At 58.0% G+C, this 27,805-nt stretch overlaps 1 protein-coding gene across 3 annotated transcripts; it reads left to right on the top strand.

The window, feature by feature from the left end:
* SLC29A4 (solute carrier family 29 member 4) lies at positions 1-27,551 on the top strand. Of its 3 annotated transcripts, none has more exons than XM_039225968.1 (11): positions 1-19; positions 15,351-15,527; positions 18,802-18,933; positions 19,216-19,329; positions 19,784-19,912; positions 21,607-21,681; positions 22,873-23,120; positions 23,716-23,857; positions 23,989-24,176; positions 24,979-25,219; positions 26,408-27,551. In XM_039225968.1, exons 2-11 carry the CDS (start codon positions 15,353-15,355, stop codon positions 26,545-26,547), a joined length of 1,584 nt encoding a protein of 527 aa, XP_039081899.1. In that variant the 5' UTR covers positions 1-19; positions 15,351-15,352; the 3' UTR covers positions 26,548-27,551. The 3 variants fall into 3 exon arrangements, with proteins under 3 accessions (XP_039081899.1, XP_039081898.1, XP_039081897.1); XM_039225967.1 differs by lacking the exon at positions 1-19 and adding an exon at positions 11,177-11,224; XM_039225966.1 differs by lacking the exon at positions 1-19 and adding an exon at positions 11,803-11,878.
* Positions 27,552-27,805: the final 254 nt, after the last annotated feature.

Here is a 27,805-nt window from a genome sequence, read left to right on the forward strand (position 1 = left end):
CGAGCAAGGCAAGCCCCAGGTAAGGCCCAGGTGTGGCTCAGGTGTGGCCGGCAGCCTCAGCCGCCAGCCTGTCGCGGACAGGGTACCGGTTGCCATCCCGGTCCTGCCCCTCCCGCAGAGGCCGGCTGGGAGAGCTTGGGCTAGCCGCTGGGGCTCTCTGGCCTCCTCTCATCTGTGAAATGGGCATGCTGATTCCAGAGCAGGATGTGTGTGAGACATCGTGCAGGCGCTCTGGGAACGGGGGTGTCGACGAGAATCTGGTCACCTTCATCTGGTGACCCTGGGCTGGCATCACTCTGCCACCCACCTGACAGTAGTCCTCCCTTTCACTTATGGAGCCTTCTTCTAGACCCAGCCCTGCCCCGAGACCCAGGGGGCAGCTAACTCCTCCAGAGGCTTAGCTGTGCGATGCCGGACAAGCGCCTTCACGTCTCTGGGCCTCATCCCTGTCTGTACAGCAGGCTGTGGGTACAGTAAGGATCCGATGGTGCCTGATAACCCCGTAAAGTGCTCGGGGTCATCCCTATCTCACCAGTCAGGGGAGGCTCCCTGGAGGAGGGGACTTGTGGGCCCGGAGCCTTTGAGCACAGAGGAATAGAAGCTGGAAGGGTAGTGGGGCGTGTGTGTGGACAGGCAGGCCCTGCAGGTGGAAGGAACCACGTGGATGAAAGATGGGGACGGAGTCGACTCACTGTGGGGGAGGGGGAGCCACAGGAGGCTGGGTGTGGCTGCTGTGTCTGGAGGCTGTGCAGGGTCTAGGTGGGGGAAGGGGCGACGGAATGGTTTGGAACCGGCTGGGACGGGGGAGTCAGGGCTCTCAGCAGGTCCCGGGCTCCCCCCAACCTCACCCAGAGCCAGCCATAATAAAGAGCTCTTCCTGCTGACAGCTCCTGGAGCGGGGCCAGGCGGCTGAAGCCCTGGGAGCCTTTATCCCACCCTGCTGGCTGGCCTGGGGCGTCCCCATTCGGGGGAGACCCCATCCTGGAAGCCTGGCTCCCAGCCACTCCTTTGATCGCGAGGTCTAAGGGTGTGGGGTTCCAGGGCGCAGCATAACCCACGGCAGACGAGGGTGGCTGAGGAGGGACACGCTGTGTGACTGGGCCTCCCGCTCCTCTGAGCCTCAGCCTCCCCTCCTGGTCACCGGTCACCGTGCGGATCTGGGGGGAGCTGGGGCCCATCCGTGTCCACCCCTCCCCCCATCTGCTCAGAACCTCGTGGGCTTCTTTGCCCTCTTCGGAGACAACTGCGGCGTCGCCTGTTGATTTGATTTGGCTGCTGTCGTTTTCCCCGAGGGGCGGGGCATCCGTCATCTTCTCCGTTTAACTTTGACGTTTGACAACAGCGCTTGAACGGAGGCAGGCGCCATGTGCTGGGCCGGCGGGAGCGGAGACGGGCTGACCCTGCGTCCTGGCGGCCTGCCGGGCAAGGGCCTTCTCCTCTCCGGGCCTGGGCCATTCCAGGGGCCTATCTGTCCATGGGCAGCACCAGGCTTTGACACCTTGTGCTGGAACCTGCCCCAAGGTGGCTTGGTAATCCCTGTGTCCCCGGTGGCTGTATGTAATATATGACTGCGACCCACCTTCCCCGGGGATATCCCCCCCTCCCCACCACTCACCTGCCAGCTTCTTCATCCCTAAAAGGTTCTGGGGGGTGGAGGGAGCCCCAGTCCCTGCAGGAATTAGAGGAGGTGATGTAGACAAAGGGGAGATACTGAGTGGTGACCCCCGTCCCTCGGCGATCTGCAGAGCCCAGCCGTGCCCGGCGCATCCCTCCGGCTGGCCCTGGACAGCAGCCCACGCGGCACCCTCACCCCGCCCTGGGGAGGCCGCCCTCCCTCCCTGGCCACGTGTGTCCCGGGCAGGCCCCGCGCTTCGCTCTCTGTCTGGTTCTTGGCTGCAAGTACCGGTTGATGGGAAGATTCTAATGGGCTTTAAGTTAATAAGTTGGGGATAAATGAGGTTTGAGCTCCGTAGGAAGCAGATGGCGCGGCTGCCGTGGCCCGAATCGGCCTCTCTGGAGCAGCGACGGGCGGGAGGAGGGGGGGATGGAGGGGCACTGGGCTCTCTTTATCCTTCTCTCTCCTCCACCGTTTTCTTAAGAAAATTTTCAACATAAAGTAGATCCGAAGGAATTGTGCAGTGAGCAGCCATATGCTCGCTGTCTGCATTTGCTCTGTTAGCTTTCTGGGACAACTGCCCGTCCCTCTGTCCCCCTCACCAGCCACCAACACATCGCGCTGTTTTTAGTGCATTCAATGTCAGTGGCAGACGTCGGTAAATTTCACCCCTAAACATGCAGGTCATTAGCCAGAGGTCAGTGTTTGGTCTGGGTTTGGGTTTTTTGTTTGTTTGTTTTGGGGGGAGTTGGCTTGGTTTTTTTCCTGTTTTTTGGTTTTTGGGTTTTTTTGTTGTTGTTGTGGGGGGTTTTTTGTTCTTGGGGTTTTTTTGTTTCTGTTTTTGTTTTTAGGCAAAGTTCACAGTGACAAGCACAAATCTAAAGTAGACACTTGCAGAGTACAGATGTGCACACTGCGTAAACAGCCAGAGCTCCACCAAGATAGGGAGCTTCGCCCTTGCCCCAGACAGTGAGTGCCCTGTGCCCCTCGCCCTTCCCAAGGGTGGTCACCATCTTAATTACCTTAGATCCATGTTGCCGAGTCTAGAACCTCGTATGAGTGGATGTGAGTCCCTTTGGGGTCGGCCTTTTTCACTGAAGGCAACGCTCTTGAGATTCCTCATAGCTACTGGGGTATCAGTAGTCCTTTTTATTGCTGCGTAGCTTGCCACGGCACAGAAGGACTCGGTCTGTTTGCTCATCTCCTGCTGAGGGATGAGTGCCCGGGCTGTTGCAGGATTTTACTCTTGTGAATACAACTCTTAGGGGTCTTTTTGTGGATATTAATTTAGCTTATTTTTAAAAATTTTTTAAAGTTTATTTACTTATCTTGAAAGAGAGAGGAGAGAACGCGAGCAGGTGAGGCCCAGAGAGAGAGAGGGAAAGAGAGAATCCCAAGCAGGCTTAATGCTGTCTGCGCGGAGCCCAACATGGGGCTCAAGCTCATGAACCGTGAGATCATGACCTGAGCCAAAATCAAGAGTCGGATGTGTAACTGACTGAGCCACCCAGGTGCCCTGACATTAAGTATATTTTAAAGCTTATCTGAGTCCCTCTTACCCCCAAAACAAGACAGGCCCCCTCTGTGGCTGGACGGGGTAGGATAATGCTTCAATTCGCCCACCGATCTTTGGCTAGGCGCTTCTCCCCAGACGAGGTCACCATGGCGGGCTGTGGCAGTCTGAGGCGGTCCTGCCCCCCGGGATGGACAATGGATGGCTAGGCTGGTGGCTGTCATCATTGCAGTGGTGAGAGTTATTCCAGAAAGCCTCACTTGGGCCCAAGGTGTCTCCCTCAAGGTGCCTGCACGGCGACACACACCTGGAGGAGAGGGTCGGATAGACCACTAAAAATAACAGACCCAGGGCACCTGGGGGGCTCAGTCAGTTAAGCCTCCGACTTTGGCTCAGGTCATGATCTCACAGTTTGTGGGGTTGGGCTCTGTGCTGGCAGCTCAGAGCCTGGAGCCTGATTTGGATTCTGTGTCTCCTTGTCTCTCTGCCCCTTCCCAACTAACACTCTGTCTCTTTCTCTCTCTTTCTCAAAAATAAATAAACATTTAAAAAATTTTTAAAGAAAGAAAGACCCCAGGGCCCCCAGGGAAAGGCTTCACCCTGAGGCAAAGGTCAAATGTAGAGTTTTGCCAATGAAACACAGCATCAGGTCGAGCACAATCTCAAAGGTGCCACTGTCTCGGGGAAAAGATATGGCTAAGAAACACTCCAGGCCATGCGTGAAACTCTTAAAACTCTCGCTAGATGGAAAGGCTTCTAAGAATCTTGAAACTTACCCTCTCTCTGCCCGACCAGCAGGCCCCTCAACTCTTAAGTGCCTTGTCCCATTGCCCCAAACAAATGTCACAAACAGACATGCGTGTGTGGCTTTCACGCAATGGAGCGCACTGTAATTGGATGCACAGGGAGCCCCCAAAGTTTTCGAAGGAATCACATCGGCTTGGACTGAGTAGAGGGAGCCAAATCCCCGCTGGTAGGGCCCAAGGCGCAGCGAGCCCACTGGACCCCACTCCCCCTTCTCAGCCCTTCCTTGACAGCAGGCAAGGGGAAGGAAACAGGCAGAAGAGGTCAGCTGGGTCAGAACACTTAAGGCTTTGAGGTTTTTTTTTTAATATTTTATTTATTTCTGAGAGAGAGAGAGAGACAGTGTGAGCAGGGGAGGGCCAGAGAGAGAGGGAGACACAGAATCCAAAGCAGGCTCCAGGCTCTGAGCTGGCTGTCAGCACAGAGCCTGATGCAGGGCTCGAACCCACGAACCGTGAGATCATGACCTGAGCCGAAGTCAGACGCTCAGCTGACTGAGCCACTCAGGTGCCCCCGGGCTTTGGGTTTTGATCGCTGCCAGCACCGAGGAATCATGGGAGTTCAAGAGCTCACTGTGTCCGGGAGGGCAGAGCAGCAGAGCCAAGAGGCCCCAGAGGAGGCCCTGGGAGCCCTCCTCCTCCTCCTCCTGAAAGCTGCCTTTATTTATTTATTTATTTATTTATTTATTTATTTATTTATTTATTTAATTTTTGGAGCCTCTGAGGCCATTTACAACAGCACTTGGACCTTGCCCAGCGAGGGCCCTGCTCACTCCATCCACGCAGCAGAGCCCGCCACAGCCTCCCCCTGCACCGAGCTGGGGGCACTTCCTGGCCCGGGTGATGGAGCAGGAGTGCTGCAAGTCCCTGCCACAGCCCGTCACCCACCCCCTGCCGGGACCTTCATTGGCGGTGTTCTGCATCCTGGCAGACAGCTTTTCTCCAAGGGAGGGCGGCTCACAGGGTTGCCTTTTCTGGCCCACCGCTCAGCCCCCAACAGAGGCACCCAGGCCACTACAGGGCCACGAGACTTTTCCGGGCCTCACCCTGTGACACGTAAACCGGGTGAGGATGCTGGCGCCTCCAGGGGAGCTGGGAGATTTACGCCAAGCATTCACCAGGCACCCGTGGGTGGGGCCTGCCTGTCTTTCCTCAAAGTGGGCGTGAGGTTGGCCTCAGAAGGTTTGTGAAGCTCATGGGCGGGAGACCTGCGGCATGGTGCAAGGCAGGGTGCAGACATTTGCCACAAGGTCCCTGGGCAGAGGACAGTGTAGCCCTCAGAGAAACGGCTAAAGTTAACAAGTCAACGTATCCAGTATCCACGGCCATGATGGTGCCGTGTAACAAACAGGCCGGTGGCACACAACAGGAAGCATCTATGGCTTCTGCGTGTTGGGTGGCCAGCTGGGTGGCTCTGCTGGCCCTGGCTGGCTTGCCCCCAGGCTGTCGGGAGTCCAAGGTGGCCTCGGCTGCATGCCTGTACTTCCCATGCCTCCTGTCTCTCAGGGGACCGGCCTGGTGGTGCCGAGGTGTAAACGTTCATATACAACTAGGGACATACCCACTGCCAGTGTGAGTCACCTACACACGTGCAGAGTACTCGACAGGGAGTCTGCCGGCTCTTCAGGGGAGCTGCTGCCTTGAAGACGGGGTGCTGCATGCCGTGCTGAGCGGGCACTTCCGGGGGCCGACTGCGATGCCATTCCTCGGCCTCGGCCTTTGCTGGTGTGTGTGCGGGCCCCACTTCCTCTGTCCCACCCCACAGAGCCCACAGCTGGAGAGGCGCCGGGCGAGAATCCTGACCAGCTGTGGGGATGGCCGGCCCCTCTCAGCTCGGTGACCTCCTCAAATCACCCATTCCTCCTGCCGCTGATGACCCCTCAAGCCCCCGCAACATAGCCCTGGCCCCCCTCCCCACCACACATACACAACCACCAACCCCGGCTCAGATCCTTTGGACACTGGGCAACTTCAATCGCACACCCAGACCTTGGCCCTAATCTACACCCCACGGTGTTTCCCATTTTTCCAGACCAGTGCTCCTTCCCCACCCAAAATTCTCAGATCACGTGGTGCCGTCAGGAGCCAGGGCTGGAGAGCATGGGAACCTGGCAGGTGAGGCAGACCAGGTGTCTGCCCCTGCACATAAACACGTTTTGTTGTTTTTTTAATTTTTTAATGTTTATTTTTGAGAAAGACAAAGAGGGACAGAGCACGAGCAGGGAGGGGCAAAGAAAGAGGGAGACAACGAATGCAAAGCAGGCTTCAGGCTCTGAGCTGTCAGCACAGGGCCTGATGCAGAGCTCGAACTCATGAGCTGTGAGATCATGACAAGAGCCAAAGTCGGACGCTTAACCGACTGAGCCACCCAGGCACCCCTATGCTCCCCCTTTTTAACACAAACGGTTTCATACACTGCACACTGTATTAATCAGAGTCTCCTGAGAAACAGAGCCAATAGAATGTGTGTGTGTGGTGGAGTGGGGGTATTTAAGGAATTGACTCACATAATTATGAGGGCTAGCAAGCCCAAAATCTGCAGGGTGGATCGGCTCGCTGGGGACCCAGGAAGAGCTGATGTTGTGGCTGAAGTCCAAAGGCTGTGTACTGGCAGAATTCCCTCCTGCTCAGGCCTAATCATCTTTCTGGTCTATTTGGGCCGTCAACTGATTGGGTGGGGCCCACCCACATTCCGGGGTGCAAACTGCTTCACCCAGAGTCCACCCATTTAAGTGTATACCTCATCCAAAAACACTCTCACAGAAATATACAGAATAATGTTTAACCAACACCTGGACACCATGGGCCAGCCAAGTTGATGCATACAATTAGCCATCATATTTCTTGGCACTTTTTTTTTCTTTTTTCTTTTTTCTTTTTGACATTTATTTATTTTTGAGAGACAGAGCATGAGCAGGGGAGGGACAGAGAAAAAGGGAGACACAGAATTGGAAGCAGGCTCCAGGCTCTGAACTATCAACACAGAGCCGGACGCGAGGCTTGAACTCATGAACTGAGAGATCATGACCTGAGCCGAAGTCGGATGCTTAACCGACTGAGCCACCCAGGAGCTCCCCGCCCCTTTAAAAAAAAAAAAAAACTACACAGTGTATCTTATAAATTGTTCCACATCAGTATAGGTACCACTGCTTCATTCTTCTTTGTGATTGCACAGTACACCACCATATTCTTGTACATTTAGGTTGCTTCCAATCTTCTGGTGAAATGATTTCTGAATTTAAAAATTTTGACTGATGGGCCAAATTTCCCTCCATAGAGGCTGTACAAATCTGCACTCTACCCCCACGTGTGTGAGGGCCTCTTGCTCTCGCCTTGCCAAGCCTGACTTCAAACTTTGGTTTTTGCCTATATGATAAGGGGGAAATAGCCTCTCATTATAGCTTTAATCTGTATTTCTCTTAGTAGGTGTAGATTTGGGCAATTTTTCGTATGTTGAAGTCACTGTCGTTTCGTTTTTTTCTTTTGTAAATCGTCAGCTCACGTACTTTGCCCACCTTTTCTAATGGTTGCTCAATCTTCTCCACTTTGATTTACAGGTGCTTTTAATATATTAAGGAAGTAATACTGTCGTATATATTGCAAATATGTTCCCCACTTTGACATTTACCTTTTCCATTTTTTCATAATGGGGTTTTCCCCGCACACATTTTATATTTTTAACGAAATCGTCAAAGGTAGTGGTCTTTTCATGAATGGCTTCTGAGTTTGGGGTCTTATTTAGAACATTCTTTCTATAAGATGATTAAAAACAAAAATCTGGAGTTTTTCCTTGTTATGTTGGTGGTGGTGGAGGTTGGGTTTTAGCTCCCTTCGTTGGTGCTTACATTTGGGTGACTTCTAGAACTACATTCTGTCCCCATGATTGCTTCGTCTCATCAAAGTCTAGCCCACGCTGCTCTCAGTCCAAGAGCTTAGTTTTAGCCTCGGTATCTTCTTCTTTTTTTTCAGTCTTTTCTGGGCGCGTTCTCGCAACTCCATTTGCCTGTATGAATTACAGTTTATCTAATTCCAAAAGAAGGACATCTTGCTGTTATTTTTACTAGGATGATGTGAGATCAGAGGATTGATTTAGAGAAATGACATCTTGGTCACACTTGCAGTCTTCCTGCTGAGAAACGGGGCGACAGGGAGGGTCTTTCTGTGTATTTATCTTCTTCTGGGTACCTTGCAAAGGTTTTTCTTTCTTTTCTTTTTTTTTAATGTCCCTTTATAAGTTTTTCGTATAGGTGTTGAATATTTCTAATTAAGATTATTCCAAAGGGGCGCCTGGGTGGCTCAGTTGGTTGAGGTCATGATCTCACAGTTTGTGAGTTCGAGCCCCACGTCAGGCTCTGTGCTAGGAGCCCAGGGCCTGCTTCAGATTCTGTGTCCCCCTCTCTCTCTGTTCCTCCCCCACTCGTGTTCTGTTTCTATCTTTCTCTCTTTCTCTCTCAAAAATAAATAAAACATCTAAAAAAAAAAAAAACCCAGGAACCCTCTATTTTCTGTCCACTGATTGTTCTATCTAGATTCTTTGCTCTTCTGATAGCAGGTCTTCTGTTCATTTATAGGTTCCCAGAAAATTATTTCACCCATTTTTTGGTTTGGTTTGGTTTGTTTTCTTTTTAATTCCAGGGCCTCAATGCAAAGTGTCTTTTGTATTCCTGTCCCTTTCCTGTTTCTGTGTCACTTACCAGGCCAACCCTGGTGGTTCCATGGCGTTGGAAGGACCCCAGAACCACACCGCCTAGTGAGGACCGCAAGTCTATGTGGTCACGTGGTCTTTCACTGGCTTTCCTGAGTTTTTCAAGTGTGAGAGTCGCGCTGTCTGTCCCCCACCCTGGCGACTCTTCCTTCTCCACGGAACCGGGAGCTTCACAGTGTTTGGCTGTTACAAAGCACATCTTCCTACACAAAGCCTTTTCTGTATTTAGAATGATTTCCTTGGGCTAGGTTTTCTGGATCAAAGGGTAGGCACGTTTTTTTAGGACAATTTACTTTCCAGAAGGGGTTGTTCTAGTTTGCACTCCCACCAGCCACGGAAGATTTTAAAAACCTAGGTCACCTCACGCTTTTTCGGAAACACTCTGGGGGCTCCCCCACCTGCCCACTGCCAACAAGACCACCCCCCCTCTCAGGCTGGTTTCTGCCCTGACTTCACCTCCCATCTCCCACCAGAAGGTTCCTCCTCCCCTGTTCCCCCTACACTGACCTTCTTTCTGCTCATGACTATAATGGGCTTTTTCTGGCTCCAGGACTTTGCTGTTCCCTCTGTCCCAAACATCCTTACCACAAACCTCCCCACATGGGCTCCTTCCTGTCACTCAGGTCAGGCATCACCTTCCCAGAATGGCCCTCCCTGCCCACCACATCCCCACGGTCACACACTATTCCATCCTTCTGTCCTAGTGTCTTGCAGGCATTGGGCGCTTCTGGAAGTGACTGCGTGCCTGCTGGGGACAGACACCCCACGGGGCAAGGGACCCCGGTGTGTCCTCTGTATCTAGAACAGTGTCTCACACACCCTGAGTAATTTTTTTTTTAAGTTTATTTTTTTTATTTTGAGAGAGACAGAGCAGGGGAGGGGCAGAGAGAGAGGGAGAGAGAGAATCTCAGGCAGGCTCTGCGCTATCAGCACGGAGCCTGACACGGGGCTCGAACTCACGAACTGTGAGATCACATAACCTGAGCCAAAACCAAGCTTAGCCGATTGAGCCACCCAGGTGCTCCCCGAATAATTTTTATTTCCTCCCAGGAGAGCTCGGCCTGGGTTCCTGCGCAAACCCTTTCAAAGCTCCAGACCCATGGGAAGCACGAGGCTCGTTTACTTTAAGATGAATTGCTTAGAGCAACTGGCCATCTCCCCTAGTCCCAGCAGCATCAGGCAAAGAGCAGGGGGAGCGCCCCGCCCTGAGTGCACACCGGAAGCCTCCCCTGCGCCCCTTCACTTCCTCGGTGCAGCCTTATTCTCCACTCAACTCAGTCCACCCTTCAGACAAATATTTGGCTCTTACTGTATGCCATGCACCCCACTGGGTGCTGACGATCCGAACAGAAATAAAGCAGGGCCTTACTCCCAGGGGGCTGGGGGGCGGACAAGGCTTTGAGAAAAGGTGCCAACCACAGTGCGGGCTCACCCGCATCTCTGGGGCTTCCTGTCTGGTGGCAGGGGTGGGTCTCAGGGCAGGAAGAGGAGCGGCGAATCTGGTAGGAAGGGACAGGAGGCGTCCAGGTAGGGGCCTGGCAGGTGCGCTGGCCGGTGCGTCTTCTGATCCCATCCTGGTGGCTGGTTCCCGAGTGGGCGGGGGGCTCACCTAATTCCCTGGGACACAGATCCCAGCCCGGGAAGGACCACCTCCCGCCTGGTTCCTATTGTCACCTTGCAGCAGGGCCCCTTTCCCTGCATGGAAACCCCCCATCGCTGGCTGATTTCCTCTGCCAGGGCCCCAGGGGACTCCTCTCTGTAATGTCTCCTGAGGTTCCACAGCCTCTCTTAAAACCACGTTACAGAAAAATAAACCAAGTCTCAGACAGAGGTACAGGAGCTGGGGTCCTGAGCCCTGCGAGAGGATTATAATTCCATCTACCTAGTCAGGGTCTGATCCCAAGGTCAGGGGAGGAGAAAGCCTACAGAGGGGGAGGGAGGACCCAACGAAGAAGCAACACAGAGGGCAGCGGCAATCCTTAGACCTCACGGTCTTCAGCCCCACGGACTCCTACTCATCCTTCAAAACTTTGAGTCTGGCCGCCCTCATGACCTGTCCGACCCACTGACCTGGGCACTTTAGGCCTGCCCCCCAGCTGACCCAAGGCAGAGGAGCGGGGAAGGGGGTTAGTGAGCCTGGGCATCCACGCGGGGAGGTGGGCATGGAGGTGAGGGGCTAGATCAGCCTCAGGTCACCTCGGGGTGGCCCCGGTGCCACGAAGCCCCTCCCGGTGGTGTCGGGGAGAAGACCTCAGCCTCCGCCCCGCCCCCGCCTCTGCGGGCGCCGCGGGTTAGGGAGGGAGGGGGAGGGGGGCGGGGCAGACAGGCAGGGGAGGGGGCGGGGCTCCGAGCGGGGGGCGGGCCGGGGCGGAGCGCGGTGGCCCCTGCCGCGCTCGCCGCTGCTGCTGCGCCCCCAGGACACGCTCGCCGACCCGCGGCTAGCGGACCGCGCACCCGCGGAGGACGCGGGCTACGCCGGGCCCATAGCGCGGGGCGTGGGGCGCGGGTGCCCAGGGGTCCCGGCGCGGGGGCGGCGGGCACAGGCGGGGCCGGGCGCGCCGAGGACCCCCGGGCCGGGCAGCGCCGAGGTAAGCGGTCACCGCGGAGGTGGCGGGCGGGGACGGGGACGGGGACGGGGAAGGGCTGGGGCGCAGAGACCTGTCGGAGCCTTTGTCTGCGGCGCGCGCGGCGTCAGTCCGCGCCCCCTCCCCCTCCGCGCCGGCTCGGGCCGCTGAGCCCAGGGGCGGGGGCACGTGCGCTGGGGACTCCGAATCTCCCACCCCACCCCAGTGCTGAGAAGAGGGCACTCCCACTCTGCCCCACCCAGCATGTGGACCGGGCCAGCCCTCCCGCCCCCCCCCCACCCCCAGCCGCTGCGAGCGCAGGACCGGGAAAGGGGAGAGTGGCCGGTGGTCCCAGGCCATCTCCAGGTCCGGGAGCCACCTCCATTCCCAGGCAGGCCCAAAGGGTCCCTCCACCTGAAGTTCCTCCCTGGACCCCCTCTGCCCCGTCACAGCTCTTCCCCGGCCAGCTGCCTCCTAGTTCTTGGAAAAGCTGCTGTAATAGGCAGGGCCTGTGCCCAGGGGTCACCTCGTGGTGGCCTGCGGAACCTGCCTTTCGCCTGGGGGCACAGGCCTGGGAGCCAACTTTGTTGCTGATAGGACTGGCCAGGCAGAAGGAGCCTAGCGGATGCAGGGTGCCGGTCAGCCCTGAGACCTGCAGAAGCCAAGGCCGGGGAGAAGGTGGGTCTGGGCTGAGGGAGCCACCAGCCAGCGCCATGGCCAGTGCCTTCACCTCTCCACCAGCGGCTGTAGGAAAGGGTGGGTGGGGGGGTTGAATCCCACTTTCCCGTGGGCAGAGCCGACAGGGAGGAGCTGGGGCAGTCTGGAAAGCTATGCTGACCTCCAGCAGGCCTGGGCACAGGGGACCAGGGCCATCCTAGGGTGTCCAGCTAGCCAGGGCTCCTGACCCACAACCGGTGCGAGGCCTGAAGAGGGCCAGCAGGCCAGCTCTCCAAATAGAATCCAGATCCCTCGTGGCCTGTGGAGGCAGAGCACAGCTCCTGATAAGGAAGGGTCAGCTTGGCCCTGGGGCCAGACCCCCAGCCCTCACGGCCCCAGAGCCCGTTCAGAACCTGTGTCCGCTCGGCCACAGCGGAAACGAGGGTACCAGAGGTGGTCACAGCACTGCAGGGGCTCCGATGCGGGCCCCACGACCTCTGGTCTTGGCGGCTCTCTGAGCGAAGCGGGGGTATGAGCTGGGCTTTCTGGACCACTGGGGTCAGGAGCCCTCTCCTGCCTGCTGTGTCCTGATGCAGAGGCTGTGCGTCTTCACACACACACACACACACACACACACACACACACACACACCCGTGTGCAGCCACACCTTTGACGATCCAGCCACCCCTCCTTGGTCATGAAGTTCTTTCTCCCCCTCCTCATCCACAACGAGGAAGGAGGGAAACTGAGGCCCAGGGGTGGCCCATTGAGGAGTGACTAGTGACCTGATGGCCAAAGAAATAAGCTGTGTCCTCTCAACTGCTCCCCAGGGTGGACATCAAGGGCTTCTGGCAGAAGGCGGGGAGGAGCAGAGAATGCGTGCTGTCTCGGATTTTTAGACCCACGTGCGTGTCCTTAAGTTTTAACTAAAGAGGAACAGGAGAGGAGGGATGGGTCAGGGATGATCTGAGGCTCCAAGGCTGTGGTGTGGAGTTTGAGGGGGCCGGGGAGGGATGAGTTGGAGACCTAGGCCAGGAGAAGTAGAGACCGGCCACCTCAGCGCACCTCCCCCCCACCCCACTCTGTCACCCAGTGAGGTCGTGCCCACAGGGACAGCCCCCAGGAGGGCCCGGAGGAGCACACGGGGACAGTGGCTGAGACAGGCATCGCGGGTGGCAGCTGCCCGCGTCACCGAGGAGCCAGAGGGAGCAGTGGGGCCGCCTCCTGGCTCGATGCTGAGCACGTCCGCCCTCCCGGGTGGCGTGGCCAGGGCACTGCGTCTTGGGAACCTTTGCAGAACACAGGTCAGGAGTTCAAGGTTCGGGGATGGGCCCCTGTCCTGAGCGCTGTATTGTTGTAGACCACCGCTCTGGCCCCTTCCAGGGAGGCTGGGAGGGCGGAGCCTCCTGTGCAGAATCCTGCCCAAGGCCAGGAGCAAGGCCATGGTCACTCCAGCCGGGCCCAGCACTGTCCTAAATCCTCCTGGGTACCCCCCACCCCAGCTCCAGAGGTAGCCAGAGGCCCAGGACTGGGGGGCACCTAGGAAAAGCACTGAGCCTGCAGGGGGTTACACCTGCTTCCCAGCCTCCAGACAGAGAGGCCTGCGACCCTCTGCTCTATGCTCGTGGGTGCCCATCAGCCCGGGCAGTTTCCCCCAGGCCCCAGATCAGCCTGGAAGCAGCACGGCTCCGGGCTCCAAGGCCCCAGTAGAAACTCGATGGAGAGCTAGGAAAGGGGGAGACACACGGGGCCAGCAGGAGGTGCTCAGTGACTGGAGGCTGGGAGCTGATAAACTGAGGCAGGAGAGCGGGAGAAAGTGAGACCAAACAAGAGCAGGTGGAGGTGGAGTGTGGTGGCAGGCTGACCTCAGAGGAGCCTGGAGTGGCCCCAGCACGTGGGCTCCCTGGGAAGGGGCTGCCTCCTGGCTTCTGCTGTGGGCTCTCCCACACGCCCCTGGGGGGCCGAGGTGCCACACTCCGTGCTGGTGCTCTCGCGTCCAGAAGCCTCTGTGGCCAATCCTCTGAGGGGAGCGTGCACTCAGATACACATGTAAATGTTGTTACAAAAACAAATGGATGGGGCGCTGGCTGGCACCGTCGGCGGAGCAGGAGAATCTTGATCTCAGGGTTGTGAGTTCGGGCCCCATGCCGGGTGTAGAGATTACTTAAAAAGAAAAACTTAAGGAGCGCCTGGGGGGCTCAGTCGGTTAAGCGTCCAACTTTGGCTCAGGTCATGATCTCGCAGTCTGTGGGTTTGAGCCCCACATCAGGCTCTGTGCTGACAGCTCACAGCCTGGAGCCTGTTTCGGAGTCTGTGTCTCCCTCTCTCTCTGCCCCTCCCCCACCCATGCTATGTCTCTCTCTGTCTCAAACATAAACTATAAAAAATTTTTTAAAAAATAAAAACTTAAAAAAGAAGGAAAAACTGGTAACTCTTTTAGGGAAAGAAAACAAGACTCCATCCACTCAGCTACACACACACAGTGTTGCCTACACACTGAGGGTGTCTCTCCATTGTGGATAAATTAGCTTCTTCCTTTCTTCTAAATTTTTAAAAAATATTTATTCATTTTTTAAAAAAAGTTAATACTTATTTTTGAGCAACAGAGCATGAGCAGGGGAGGGGCAGAGAGAAAGTGGGAGACACAGAATCCAAAGCAGGCTCCAGGCTCCAATTGTCAGCACAGAGCCTGATGCAGGGCTCAAAACCATGAACCGTGCGATCGTGACCTGAGCCCAAGTGGGACGCCTAAGTGAGCCACCCAGGCGTTCCCAGCTTCTTTCTTTCGTTTAAAGATAAGGGCAGTTGGGGCACCTGGGTGGCTCAATCGGTTAAGCCTCTGACTCTAGATTTCAGCTCAGGTCATGATCTCACAATTCTTGGGTTCAAGCCCCGTGTCATGCTGTGCACTGACAGGGTGGGGCCTGCTTGAGATTTCCTCTCTCCGTCTCTCTCTCTCTGCCCCTTACCTGCTCACTCTCACTCTCTTTCTCTCTCTCAAAATAAACTTTTAAAAAAGAGGCAAAACTAATTTTTTAAAAAAAGGGTAAATGTAGTAGACTTGAGTTGAAGCGAGGGAAACTGAGGGAAGATCAGAGGAAGGACTTCCCTATCACAGAAGGTGGTTGGCCCTGGAATGGAGGACCGCAGTGGTTCAGCGTGTCCCACAGGCCTGGGTTCGGTCCCGGCTGCCCTCCTCACTGAGACTGGGGGGACGGGATGGGTGTCACCCTCACATTCCCGCCGGGCTGTACATGCATGAGGCCAGGCACCCCTCGCGGAGGGAGACGCCGAGCGCAGCCTCGGGTGGCGTTGGCTGTTCTGACTGGCGCTCCACCCCCAGACTGTTGCTTCGCCCGTCGACTCCCCTCCGAGGTTCTGCTGCCACCACACTCGGGCCGCTGCCCTGGGCTCCCTGAGACACGCAGGGGTGCGGCGGTGGCCCAGGGAGCCCCCTCGCCTGCTCAGCCTGCCTCCCCGCCTCTCTCCACAGCCATGGGCTCCGTGGGCAGCCAGCACCTCAAGGAGCCCAGCGTGGCGGGCACCCCGGACCGGGGTGTGGTGACGAGCTTCAGCTTCGACAGCTGCCAGCTGGAGGAGGAGGTGGCCGCAGGGACGGCTCAGGGCCGGGACTGCCGGCCTGGGGGTGCCCCGGTTTTCCCGGACTCTGGTGAGTGAGGGTGTGGCCTGGCCCAGTGGGGATCAGAGCCCCGGAGAGGCACCCTGGGGGGGGTCTCAGAGTGCAGGACCCAGGGTGTGTGGGGATAGATCGTGTCTGCCGCTGGGACATGCAAGCTCCTGTCTCCAGGCCTGCGCCCCGACACAGTGTGTCCAGCGCAGGTCAGGGAGCCAGGCTCGGGAGCCTCCGTATTAATGTGGGCTTCCACGCCCCCTGGGCGGGATGGGGTGGGGTGGTGGAAGGGTGCACCGTGGGTCATGCACAGCCCTATAGGGCTTCCGTCTGGAAGTGACATGTGTCCCTTGGGTCACATTCACTGGCCTCCCTTCAGTGGAGATGGGAAAGAGGATTGATATGAGGTTCAAAGACTTGATTGTCGTCCTGGCTGTGTGACCTTAGGCAAGGGCCTGAACCTCTCTGAGCTTGCTTCCCCACATTGAGGGACTAGGCCAGTTGCATAGGAGATCAGACTTGCAGGGTCGAGGCTGACACTGGACAGGTTTGGGTTCAGCCCCAGCACCCCCGTCCCTCGCCTGCTTGGGGACCGTGGGCAGGTTACCATTGTCAGCACTTGGCTTATGTCCTCTAGGAAAGGGGAAGGGGACTGGTACCACCCTCCGTGTGGTGCCAGTAGAAGCCTCAGAACATTGCCTAGGGCTGTCCCTATGCTCAGGAAGCCCCTGCAGCCACTCATTTTGGGGTGGCTGTAGTTTTCTGCCAGCACCACTGTAGGCTTGGAAATAGGGGCTTATTTTCCGGTTCCGTCCCCTCTCTCTGCAGATGGGATGCAGAGGTCCTGCCAGCCGAGCCCTGCAGTGGGTAGGAATAACCCTCCTGCTTCCCTGTGCCTGGGTGAGGCCAGCTCCAGGCCCCTCCCCCTGGTGCCAGACGTCCCCCCCCCCCCCGGGTGTGGCACTAGATAGCATGTGGCCATAGAAATGGATGGTGGCCTGGGCTCTGTGCTGACAGCTCAGAGCCTGCAGCCTGCTTCATATTCTGTCTCCCTCTCTCTGCCCCTCCCCCACTCATACTTTGTCTCTCTCTCAAACATAAATAAACAGTAACAAAAAAATTTTTTTTGAAGTGGATGGTGGCCATGGCAGTTGTGATTTTAACTATAGTAGCCTTGGGGTGCCCTGGTGGCTCAGTTAAGTGTCTGACTTCGGCTCAGCTCATGATCTTACGGTTCATTGGTTTGAGCCCCAAGTTGGGCTCTGTGCTGACAGCTCAGAGCCTGGAGCCTGCTTTGAACTCTGTGTCTCCTTCTCTCTCTCTTCCCCTCGTCTGCTCTTTCTCTGTCTGTCTCTCTCTTTCTCTGTCTCTGTTTCTCTCTCTCAAAATTAAATATTTTTAAAAAATTACCTGCAGTAGCCTGGTGATGGTGGCTGGGTCAGTTAGGGTTCAGCCAAGAAACAGAGCCAGTAGGAGATATGTAGACAGAACAGATGGGCGCAGAGAGATGTGGATACACACACACGCACATGGATTTATCACAGGAAATCAGTATCTACAGTGGAGCCTGGCTACGCAGTCTGAAGTCCGTAAGGCAGGTGCTCAGGAAACCCCAGGGGCGTGAGCTGTTTAGGATCTCTGCTCTGGAAACACCTACATGTCTTGCCTGATTAGGCCAGGCCCACCCAGGGTAATTTCCTTTTGATTAACTGAGAGTCCACTCAGGAGGGACTTTAATCCACAAAATCCCTTCAAACAGCACATTGGCACCTCGGTCAGTATCTGATTGAACAACAAAGGATTATTTAAAAAATTTCTGTATCTTCATTTATTCTTGAGAGAGAGAGACAGGGTGTGAGCAGGGGAGGAGCATGGAGATGGAGACACAGAATCTGAAGCAGCCTCCAGGCTCTGAGCTGTCAGCACAGAGCCCGATGCGGAGCTTGAACGCATGAACTGTGAACTGAAGTTGGACGCTCAACCGACTGAGCCACCCAGGTGCCCCAAGAAGGGACTATTTTAGCCTGCCAAGTTGGCCCATAAAATTGACCACCACAGTCCACCCCTTGCTCACTTGGCTCCCATACACAGCTCCATAAGCCATACTTAGTTTCTAAATAAAGACACTAACAAAGTCACACTGCTGCCTGGGGCAACGCAGCTAACCAGAAACACACTGACTCCTTCCTGGGAAGATGCAAAGTCCATGTTCGCACCTCTCCTTGGACAGCTTGGAATGTAAATACTGAGAAGGGACGTTACATGAACACGTCTTGGATTCAACTCTAAGGTTACAGAGAACAAAACGTGAGCTCCGGGTTAATACACCTGCACAAACATTCATGTCAAGATAAGGAAGAAAGAAATACGCATGACAACGAAATGTTTTGGTGCTGAGGCGGGTCACGTGGTCCTAGCTGGCATTTATAACTATCTTTCCGCGCTACCCACTCCTCGCGCCCTTGGCCCTCAGCACCTCAGCGGGCCATGGTTCTTTGCCTGGTGGGCTCACCCAAACCTTCATTCCTAACAGCTACAACTGGACGGTGGTTGTTTTCCACTGACTTCAGTCCTGGGGACTGGAAGTCCTACAAGGTGCCCTGAGGAACCTCTTGTGATCCAAGCATGCTCATATTCTGTTCTATTCTGTTCTGTCCCCATGGGCAGCAGCAAGCCCATCTCCCCATGGTAGTCAGGGTGACCCACCCCAGCCAGGACAGCAGCCCCCTTCTCTGCCTGTTGATTCAGGGTCAGGAGAGGCCCAGGGAGGCCCATGGCCGTTTGCTCCCAGGTCAATGGGATCATCGTGTCTCTGAGTAGAAGCATTTCTCCTTTCGGAACCAGGACCCCCCCCCTCTGGGTCGGTGACCTCCAGTCATAGAGGTGGGAAGCAGGCATGCTGCTAGCAGGTCTCTGCAGGTCATGGTGAGTGGTCCCATGGCCGCCCATGCCCCCTGGACACCTGGGTGCTGACAGGGAGATCGCGCCACGTATTAGACACCGAGTTAGAGCATATACAGCTGCCTGGAGGCTGCCGCCTTAGCTGAGTCTTCCGACACCCCTTCCACCATTCTGTCAAGCCAGCTGCTTGGTGGCCATGATCGTGATGGCCGTGGGTGGTTGCCGTGACTGGGGCAGCTCTGGCCTTGAAGGTGGATAGTGGCCGCGATGCTGGTGGATGTGGGGGTGGCGACCATGGTGTCGATGGACTGTGGATGTGGGGATGGCGGTGCTACAGTAAACTGCGGTCCCAGTGTGGCAGCAGTGGCTTTGAGGGGCCTGTCCACCTCTCAGCTGCTGCCTCTGGGTTTAGTGGTAGAGGAGCCGGTGCCCGATGACCGCTACCACGCCATCTACTTCGCGATGCTGCTGGCCGGCGTGGGCTTCCTGCTGCCATACAACAGCTTCATCACCGACGTGGACTACCTGCACCACAAGTACCCAGGTGGGTCCCCTGCGGTCATGCCCTGCCTGCCACAGGCTGGCCAGCACATGCAGCTCTGGGCCACCACCCTCCCGAAACCCTGCAAGCAGGCCTCTGTGTCCAGAAAGCTCATTTTACTCAAGTCCTCACTCAGCTGCAGATTGCTGGGTGACTCTCGGTAGCCACTCACCCTCTCTGGGCTGTCAGCTGCTTTCAGGCAGAGTGAGGAAGCATCCCCTGGTGAGGGTGGGGACAGAGAGTGGGACTGCCCCTGAGCACCTGCCGCTGGCTGGCCCCCTGCAGGGACCTCAATTGTGTTTGACATGAGCCTCACCTACATCTTGGTGGCGCTGGTGGCCGTGCTCCTGAACAACGTGCTGGTGGAGAGACTGACCCTTCACACGAGGATTACCGCAGGTACGCTGTCCCCAGGCTTCCGGCGCTCACGCATCCCGCCTACCACTCACCTCCCTGGTTTCCCTCCCACTCATGCTCCCCACCTGGAAAATGGGCCTGCATCCCAGAGTTCAGTGTATGAAAACAGGGTAAAGCCTGCGGTGGGTGCACCGTGTGCTAGCATGACAGCCGCACCGGGGGAGGCTTTGTGCACCCTCCATTGTGTCCCGGGGCCCAGTGTGCTCTTCCTGTCCCTTTCCTCTTCATGGCGATCCAGGGTCAAGGCCAAGCCCACATGGTGCCTCCTCCAGGAAGCCTTCCAGGCTCCCCTTCTAAGATGTCTAAGGTGTCCTCAGCCCTCCCAGCATAAGGGGAAAAGGCAGAGAGGGTACTTCTGACCTGGCTCTCCGGGAGGGGTGGGACGAGGGGAGCCCCCAGCCTCATGTGCCCTCACCTCTGGCCTCTCGTCCCACAGGCTACCTCTTGGCCTTGGGCCCCCTCCTTTTCATCAGCATCTGTGATGTGTGGCTGCAGCTCTTCTCTCATGACCAGGCCTACGCCATCAACCTGGCTGCTGTGGGCACCGTGGCCTTAGGCTGCACAGGTAGGATCCTGTGCTAGGGGTGGAGGGGAGCGGGGAAGGGGGGCTGGGGCTGAGCCCCTGAGTGCCCACTCCTGGCTACGCCATCCCTGCCCCGGCTGCCTGCAGGGGCCGTAACAACAGCAGGTGACAAGTCCTCCGTGCCGGTACCTCCCTGCCTGCGTGCCCCACATGCGCGCTGACACAATGCCTGCCACATCCGCGGGCACCCTACACACACACACACACACACGTACACGCTGTGCACATGATCGCATGCCCCCGCATGCCCCATGGACACAGAGGCAGCCCCCCCCCTTCTCAGATACAAACTACACTTCAGGAACTCTCCTGCTGGTGCGAGCACGCCACTGTGTTTCTCCTGGGCACTGGCTTTCAAAGTCGTATTTCTAACTTTCAATTTTGAAACTATTTCAAATCTATGGGACAGGTGCAAGAACAGTATAATAAATTCCCACATGCCTACCACTAGTTGATAACATTTTGTCGGATGGGCTCTCTCTGTCCCCCGCCCCACGTTTATATACACAGATATGTGTACATTTCGCCCCTGAATGCATATAAATGTAAAATAATCTATGTTTTCCCTTTAAACCGTTTGGGAGTTATACGCAGACATCATCACGTGTCTTGCCTACATATTAACGCTGGAGGGTGTGTTATCTAAAAGCATATTAACGCTGGACGGTGTGTTATCTAAAAGCCGAGGTGTTTCTTCCGTAACCATATTACAGCTGCCCGAGTCAGGGATTGAATGCTGGTGCGATGTTATCTACAACCCATCTGCGCATATTACCTGTCGCCTTGGTAACGTCCTTTAGCGTTCTCTTTTTCTGACCCAGGATCCCATCCTGGGTTCGTCTCTAATCCCCTTTAATCCCGAAGGGTCCTCAGGTTTCCTCTTCCACGGCCGTGACGTTTGGAAAGGTCCAGGTTTGTTGTTTTGTATTCTTCCAAGCTCTTCTTGAGCGAGAAGAAACCCACTTCACATTACGAGCCAGTGAACACATGTGTGAGTGTGCTGTTTATCAGTGAAATCAAGGCTTCTGGAAACAACGTTCTTGTTCCAGGCCTTGTCCTCGGGTCTGTTTTGTTCTGTTCCATTTGCTTAAAAAGATGTTTTCCCAGTGTGACTGCTCCAGGGTGTCCGTGTAGACCACGGATGTGCCAACCTCCAGGGTCCGAGCTAGTGAGTCTTTTCCCTGCTTAGACCCAGTGCTGGTTGTGACGAGAGCAGTGAGGCTCTAGAAGCCGGCTGGCCCCGAAACCTCAGCGGCTTCACAGAACAAGACTTATTTCTGGTTCTCGCCACATGTCCCGCACGTGGGTGGGAGGCGGGGCCCCACGCAGTCACTGGGAGTGGGACCGCAGCGGTAACGGTAAAAGGGCACCTTCGGTCGCTGCCGCTGGGGGGAAGACACACCCCAAGTCCATGTGGGCTTTTCATGCCTCGGCCAGATGTGGGGCACGTTGTCCCGTGCATGTGTCATTGGCCGAAGCCAGTCACGTGGCCTGACCGGCCGCGCATGCACAGTCTGGTGGATAAGGTGCTCAAACCAAATCTCCGTGCTGCCTGTGCTGTTAACATCTGTTTCCCTGCACCCTCACCAACGTGTGCCCTTGGACTTGTGAATTTGGTTGCAAGCTGACAGGTGATGGGTGGCATCTCACGGTGACTCCTCTGTCTGTCCCCCAAGTGCAGCAATCCAGCTTCTATGGCTACACGGGGATGCTTCCCAAGAGATACACGCAGGGCGTGATGACTGGGGAGAGTAAGTAGCGGCAGACCCCCCCGAGGGGACGCCCAGTGATGCACCACGGACCTGGAACGGGGGCCGGTGACCACCATCTCCCCACGCCTGGCTGGTGGGGGGCACGGACTCCCAGCGGGAAGGGACATGGCCGTGATGCAAGCACCTCTCTCCAAGCATGCAGTCTTTGTGCAAGAAGCATGCACGTGTCCTAGCGGAGGTCGGGGGTGACCTGGCATGCCCAGTGTCTGTGTGCTGTGTGCACATATATGCCGGGGTCAGCCTGTGCAAACCGTGATGTCCAGCACCCCACTGTCCTCGGAGCCCCAGACCCATGAGCTGACCCCTGCCCGGCAACTGCCACTTGGCTTCTCAGACTCACTTTCCCAACCACCCTGGCCCTGTCCTCCTGCCCCTGGTCAGTGAACGGCACCCCCGTGTTCACACTGGAGACTTACCCGGCACCCTTAGACTTGCCCTACACTCCAGCCCTGGCCTCGGGGGCCAGCCTCCCTCTCACCCCGCCGCCCCTGCCCACACATCAGGCCTCCCTTTGAAGCACCTTCCTCCAGATGTTCCCAGTCCTCCTGTCGGTGGGTGGGCCAGGGTCAGCAGTGCCATCCAGGTAGAAAGCTGGGCCCATTTCTCATCTTCGAGGTACTCGGCACCCCCTCTCACGTGGTGAGGTTAGCCCAATATCCCCAGGACTCCCAGCCTCAGGTCTGCGGGGTTTGGTTCCAGGAAGCATGGGGCAAGCAGGTCACCTCTGCACGTTTTCTCACGGAGATGAGCGGTGCATAACTGGGGTGCTTTATGCAGTCGGGGGCCCCACACCCCGGGAGCTGGGGGCCATGGCCGCCTCTGCCAGACACTGCCCAGCGGCTGGTGGTCACACTCCACACCCACATCCTGCCTGGGGCCTCCTGCCCGCCATGACCCTGCTGCCCTCCCTCGTGACCTCACGAGCACAGCTCATGCCAGCCCCTGCCGGGTGTGCTGCACCCACCCCGGCGGTCGCCTGCCCCCACCATCACGCGTGAATGTTGGCATTTTAACGCGACTTCTTTGCAGCCAACCCCACCGAGCTCTGGGAAGGCAGGGCTATGTCCCCTCTGTCCCCACTGTGTCCTCAGGGAGGGACAGGGCCAGGGCGGGGCTGGGGCAGGGCCAGGGCCGAGCTGGGGGCGCTGAGTGGCGCCCTCCCGGCCGTAGGCACGGCGGGCGTGATGGTGTCCCTGAGCCGCATCCTCACCAAGCTGCTGCTGCCAGATGAGCGGGCCAGCACACTCATCTTCTTCCTGGTGTCAGCGGGCCTGGAGCTGCTCTGCTTCCTGCTGCACCTGCTGGTGCGGCGCAGCCGCTTCGTGCTCTACCACACAGCGCGGCCTCGCGACAGCCGCCCGGGCTGCAGGGCCGGCTACCGCGTGCACCACGACGTCGCCGCGGGGGACGTCCACTTCGTGAGTCTGCCGGGCCCGCCCCCACCCGGCCCTGGTTGTGGTCTCCACCACCCTGCGGCCTCGGGCTCCTTCCCAAGAGGCCTCTATTCTGTGGACCCAGGGTTCGTCCCCGTCCCGTGGCACAGTGTGTGCGTGGCCTGAGTCCCTGCTGGCAGGCCGCCCGGAGCAATGCTGGGTGGGGGTGCGCCCTCTAGCGGCAGCAGCGAGGACGGTGGCGCGGGCCCAGGGGCCCCGGGTGGGAGGGGCCAAGGCATGGAGTCCTCCAAGAGGGGGTCCGCGGGGTCCCCCTCCCCCGGTTCTGTATGGGAAACACTGCCGTGAGCTCAGGATGCGGACCACCAGGCCATATGCCGTGTCACGGTGCTGGGATTATGCCCACGGCGGAAACGGGGCCTGGCAGTGGCCAAGGAGGCTCCCCAAGAAGTGGCTTCTGGGCTGAAACCTGAGCCCGGTGGAGGGGAGATGTGAAGTCCCACAGGAAGAGCATTAGGGACAGAGGGAAATGCATCTGCAAAGGCTCAGAGGCAGATGGGGCTCGGTGTGTCTGACGGACCCCATCCAAACCCCACTGACTGCTGTTTGATCCTCCCTCCAGGAGCACCAAGGCCCAGGCCTGGCCAACAGCGGGTCCCCGAAGGACAGCCCGGCCCATGAGGTGACCAGCCACAGCGGGGGAGCCTACACACGCTTCGATGTGCCTCAGCTGAGAGTCACGCGCAGCTGGCCCTCCTTTAGAGGTGGGGGGGAGGGCGGGCAGGGCGGCGCTCTGCGCATGTTCAGTGACGCCGCGGCTCCGTGGGCCTCACGCGCACGCCCGTGCGGGGCGGGGCAGACGCTGAGGCCTCACGCGTGGCCTGTTCCCCCGCAGCCCTGCTGCTGCACCGCTACGCCGTGGCCCGCGCCATCTGGGCCGACATGCTGTCCATCGCCGTGACCTACTTCATCACACTGTGCCTGTTCCCGGGTCTCGAGTCCGAGGTCCGCCACTGCGTCTTGGGCGAGTGGCTGCCCATCCTCATCATGGCCGTGTTCAACCTCTCCGACTTCGTGGGCAAGGTAGGCCTGCAGCCCCTTCTGCGCGTCTGGGGGCGAGGCGGTGGGGGCCGGAGAGCCCCCCGGGGAGGGGCGGTCCATGAGCTGAGCACGCCCGCGTCTCCCGAGTGGGGAGGGCGGCGGCCGAGCAGTGACACGGCCCGGCTACCGTGCAGGGCATCTTCGAACTGTCTGTTGGCTGTCCCCACAAAGTCCGGTACCCGCTATCATCGTGTGTCTCTGCTCAGAGCCAGCAGGTCCTTGGGGCAGGCCTCCAAAGACAGCACAGGAAGTATTCCCACGGGGCAGGAGCACTTGGAAGGGGCCAGGAGGATCTGGGCACGGTGCTCTGTGCTGTGCGCAGCACAGGGGTGGGGGTCGGGGCTGGAGTAAGGTCAGGGCTCCCATTTCTGGGGCAGGCCTGATGTGGGTCTTTTCCAGATGAAGGAAGAAGGTGAGGTTCAGAGAGGGAAAGCAGTTTGCTCGAAGTCATGCAGCTAAATCTGGTTTGTGAGAGAGCAAGGCTTAGTTAGCAGGCTCAGCTCCCAGCCCTGTGACTTCCTGTTGTGGGAGATGTTGGCAGGTGACCCTCTGGGCCTCGGGTCGTCACTTCCCAAACAGGGTCAAGAGCCCATCCTGCAAGGGTACAGTGAGAAATGAACAGGAGCGATCCGTGCGGTGTTTAGAAGAGTACTCGACCCGCAGCAAGGAGCGTGTGTTGCTGTGACATGGGATTTGGTGGATTTAGTGGTGTGGTCCCAGCTGGATCAGGACCGGGGTGCAGCCTCGGTAGAGGGAGGGGGTCGACGTGCTGCACTCCCCACAGATCCTGGCTGCTCTGCCCGTGGACTGGCGGGGCGCCCACCTGCTGGCCTGCTCCTGCGTGCGCGTGGTCTTCATCCCTCTCTTCATCCTGTGCGTCCATCCCAGCGGCACACCTGCCCTGCGCCACCCAGCCTGGCCCTGCGTCTTCTCTCTGCTCATGGGCATCAGCAACGGCTACTTTGGCAGTGTGCCCATGATCCTGGCAGCGGGCAAAGTGAGCCCCAAGCAGCGGGAGCTGGCGGGTAAGGCCCAGCACCCCGCTGCCCGGCGGGGAAGTCAAGGCCCACAGAAATCACGACCTGGAGTGCATTTGAACTCCAGGATCAAGTCAGTCTCAGGGAGTTTGTAGGTCCGAGCGTGTTTGTCAATTATTTATTCCTTCATTTGTCCCACAATTACATGGTGAGCCCCTCCTGTGTGCCAGGAGCTGTCCTAGGTGCTGGGGACTCAGTGGCCTCGAAACAATGCTCCCTGCGCTTGTGGGGCTGACAGTCCAGAGGTGACAGGTGACCGTGCCTGTAGTATGTTGAGTGGTGGTAATCGGACAGAGGAAAAATAGACAAATAGGATGTGGGAGTTGGGATGGGGAGTTTGCAACATAAGCGGAGCAGTCTCCCAGAGGAGGTGACCTTTGACCGCAGACCTGGAAGAAGTGGTGAGGGACACATGACAGTCCTAGGGACTAGCCCGTGGCAAAGCCCAGAGGCAGAGCCGGCGGTGGGAGGGGCCGCCAGGGCAGGGGGTGGGAGGGCCGAGGAGGGACTGGACCTTAATGTGCCTTAAGACCCCCTCTGGTGCTGCTTGGATAGCAGGGTGGGGACAGGCTGGGGCCAGGAGGGCGTGAGGAGATGCTGCACCCGTCTGTCCATACCACAAAGCATGGGGGCCCTGACAGGGCAGGGTGCCTCTCCTCTGGGGGAAAACGGTGGATTCTGGATCTGTTTTGCTGGGAGAGCCCACGGGGCCAGCCGATGGATTGGGAGACCGGGTATGAGACAGGGGTCGGGAGTCCAGGAGGAGCCCCAAGTTTGGGGCTGTGGCGAGAAGCTCAGGTTGCTGTCTGTGGAGATGGTAGGGGGCTTGTGGGGGAAGGGGCCCTGGAGTCTGTTCTGCGCACAGTAGTTCAAGAAGTACCGCGAGGCACCCTGGGCTGTCAGTGCCCGGGAAGCACGTGGAGGTGGGGGGCAGGAGATGGAGAAGCAGGCAAGGCCCTGGGCACTCGGTGTGCTCCCGAGGATCTAATAGCCCCTCAGATGGCTGCCTCTGTACCAACGGGCCTTGGTCACTGCCTCCAGAGGCTTGGGTACCAGGCCTTTGTTGAGGCCACCAGGTTGGTCCGCGTGGGTTTGGCCACCGTGGTCCTCTGAGCGCCCCTCGCCACCCCTGCCCCCTGCCCCCACCCGCTACCTCAGGTCCAGTCTTGTCCGCAGGGAACACCATGACCGTGTCCTACATGACGGGGCTGACGCTGGGCTCCGCGGTGGCCTACTGCACCTACAGCCTCACCCGGGACGCCTACAGCACCTGCTTCCACCCCTCCACCAACACCTCCTCCCCGGCTGGCCTCTGAGCCGGGGCTGCCCCCCACCTCAGGCCCGGACTAGGGGGCCCGAGGCCCGAGGCCCCTTCCCCACCCCTGCCTGCAGTGCCTGCGGGGCCCCGGCCTCCCCCTGTGCCAGTAACGCCACCCTCAGGGTCCAGCCGTCCGTCATTCTGGCCCCAGGGTTCTGCTGAGCCCTCTGGCCACCCAGGGCCGCCCTGGGCCACCCAGCACTGTGCTCTGCGTTGTGTCTTGAGCCTGCCCTTCACCCTCCGTGTCCAGTGGCCCCACCTCTCGCCAGGCCAGTGCTCTCTGGGGTCACAGCCATTCCCAGCCAGGAGAGCAGACTGCCAGTAACCCCTCCTGGTGACCCTCACCCATGGCCCCGGACCCCAGCCCCCCTTCACCAGGAGCCCCTCCTCATGAACATAAGAGGTTCACAGTAGAGAGGGCCTCTCCCCATCTGTTTGTAAACACTGGTTCTTCCAAACAAAATGCATTTGCCAAGAAGGAATCGTAGCCCTGGGTCTGAATGGTCTCAGCCCGCGGTCTCCGCTCTCTGACCACAGCTTCTACACCTGCCCGGGCACGCCCACCCCGCATCGAAATCCCTGTGCACCTGGCACACACCTGATGCCAGGGCCCTGGCGGTCTGTGCCTGACAGGAGCCTGTCAACTTCTCTGTACCCCTTGTCTGTCTGTGACACCAGAAGGGGGCACACCCTGGTTGAAGTCTCTCTCAGATTTCGATCCTCACCCAGGGGGCCCCAGGGAGGGACGTGAGGCGCTGGCAAGTAGAGAGATGCGGGGGTCCCTCCTCAGCCGGGACCCTCGAGCTCCAGGCTGGCCCAGTGCCCTGAGCAGAGGAGATTCTGGAGCGTCTTGCCAAAGACAGGCTTTTCTGGGGAGAGGACAGTCTGCCCTGCCACGCCCACAAACAGCTACAACCACCCACCCTTCTGTGTCCTGTCCACCCGTCTGTCCACTAACTGTACCGCACCAGCCATTAAAAGATGAAGACAGAAACTCCCCAACTGCTGCCTTGGAGTAGCGTCTGTGTGGGTGGGGGTTGCCCCCCCCCCCGGAGTAGTGTGGGTGGGGGAAAGGGTCCTGGCGGCTGGGACGTTCCTCTTGTCATCTGGAAAGTGGCCCTGTCCACACCCAGGCCTGGAGTTTGTTCAAAGAGGGCGGATGGGGATGGGTCAATCTGGTAGCAGCAGGGGCTCCCTGCACCTGGTATGGGGGGTGAACGGTGGCCCAGGAGCTGGAAGCATTTGGGGTTTGAAGG

This window comes from Hyaena hyaena, unplaced genomic scaffold, assembly GCF_003009895.1.
Source record: "Hyaena hyaena isolate Hyena2069 unplaced genomic scaffold, ASM300989v1 scaffold_20, whole genome shotgun sequence".
Lineage (NCBI taxonomy): Eukaryota > Metazoa > Chordata > Mammalia > Carnivora > Hyaenidae > Hyaena > Hyaena hyaena.